The 1441-nt window shown below is 44.8% G+C and overlaps 2 protein-coding genes across 2 annotated transcripts; one reads left to right on the forward strand and one right to left on the reverse strand.

Annotated features, from left to right (window-relative positions):
• Nucleotides 1-34: 34 nt before the first annotated feature.
• On the forward strand, nucleotides 35-256 carry DI09_325p10 (putative SONA-like protein; the record flags this gene model as incomplete). The annotated part of the gene is made up of 1 exon (XM_013382527.1): nucleotides 35-256. A coding segment is annotated over one exon (222 nt), but the record flags the coding sequence as incomplete, so codon positions are not given.
• A 226-nt stretch (nucleotides 257-482) lies between these two features.
• On the reverse strand, nucleotides 483-1100 carry DI09_325p20 (uncharacterized protein; the record flags this gene model as incomplete). Its single annotated transcript, XM_013382528.1, has 1 exon — nucleotides 483-1100. The coding sequence occupies one exon, from the start codon at nucleotides 1098-1100 to the stop codon at nucleotides 483-485; it is 618 nt and encodes a 205-aa protein (XP_013237982.1).
• Nucleotides 1101-1441: the final 341 nt, after the last annotated feature.

Raw genomic sequence — 1441 nt, forward strand, 5'->3', positions numbered from 1 at the left:
CGGGGCAGATGGAGCAATATACACATGGGATAAGGACTCAAAAACTAGGCTTTCTTCACTGCCTAATCTGGGCGGCTCGATTACCGCATTGGCCTTTTCCAAACATACAGATGTCGTTTACTACGCTATTGGGTATGATTGGTCCAAGGGGTATGAAAATCACCTCCCCAACTCAAAACTCGGGGTTTATGTTCACAAAATGGCAAAGTCTGCGATCGAGCCAAAGGCACAGGCCGGTATTTATCGGAAGCGCTAATAAACCAAATTTACGCCAAAAGACCCGAATTTACGCCAAAAGACCCGAATTTATTGTGCATAACGTTGGGGGACGTGCGATGCCGCTACCAGTTGCATCAAAGTACAAGTTGAAATATACTCTAACCCTAAAAATCGACTAGTCCTCCATGATGCCATTAAAATTGCGTACCTTCAACGCTCGACTAAGAGGATATAGCACCACACCTGGGCAAAACGGATGCAATTCAGTTGAATTGGCTTACAAGATCAGAAAATGTCCCCACAAATACAAGTGAAGAAGCAGCCAAAGGCTCGCATTTGACCCTTCCATGCAGTCTGGGATATCGTTCATATACGGTGGCTGGGATCAAATCGGATGCCAGAGCTGGATCATCAACTAGCACAAAAAATCTGTGCTTGTTCAATAATTCTTTCGAACAGCCAATTATGAATTCCATTTCTGAAAAGGCATTTGAGGCCTCCTTTGAGGTTTCGTGATATGCGGCACGGAAAAGGTCATTCCTGAGGAAATGGAGCCTTTTTGATTCTGCCGCATCATTGCGAATGGTGTCGATAAACACTTTCAAGGCTTCAAACAACCCCGACGGTAATAGCAATGACCATCCTGGAAAGTTCGCAGTGCGTCTAATGTATTCTCTGATACGAGACTCGTTCGATTTGGCAAGAATCAATCGAAGCGAAAATGTTGTAACACCTCCTCCATGTAAAGGCAAGATTTCTGCGGGTACTCTTTTGTTAATTGGGGTCGACAGTAGGGCGTTTGGATGCGTTCCAAAGACGAAAAAGCGAATGCCAAACCGAAGACGAAGAAGATTTGGAACCCACGATTGATGGTGGAGCATCGACAGAGCAGCATGATGGACCTAAAATTAACAAAGAGACATACAAAAATGACGTCAACATCGGGCTGCTCAGAAAAGACCAGCTGCGCGGGATCGCCTTTATATACAGCACCTCGACAAAGCACAAGCCAGCGCCCAAACTGCTGCACATCGAAAAGAGAAGATGAAGCATGTATGGAAAACCTGAATCTTTTTCTTTGAAATAGGATTCTTGGGATGTTATAAATGGAATTTAGGGATTGGCTCTCAACAAAGCCCCAGCTTTGAGAGTATTCTAGAGAGCCCTTGATGGATGTTTTCGAATTGAGATGATCTTGCACGAGGGCTCCCTTGCCATTCAA

The sequence above is a fragment of the Mitosporidium daphniae genome (assembly GCF_000760515.2).
Source record: "Mitosporidium daphniae strain UGP3 chromosome Unknown contig-325, whole genome shotgun sequence".
In the NCBI taxonomy this organism is placed as follows: Eukaryota; Fungi; Microsporidia; genus Mitosporidium; species Mitosporidium daphniae.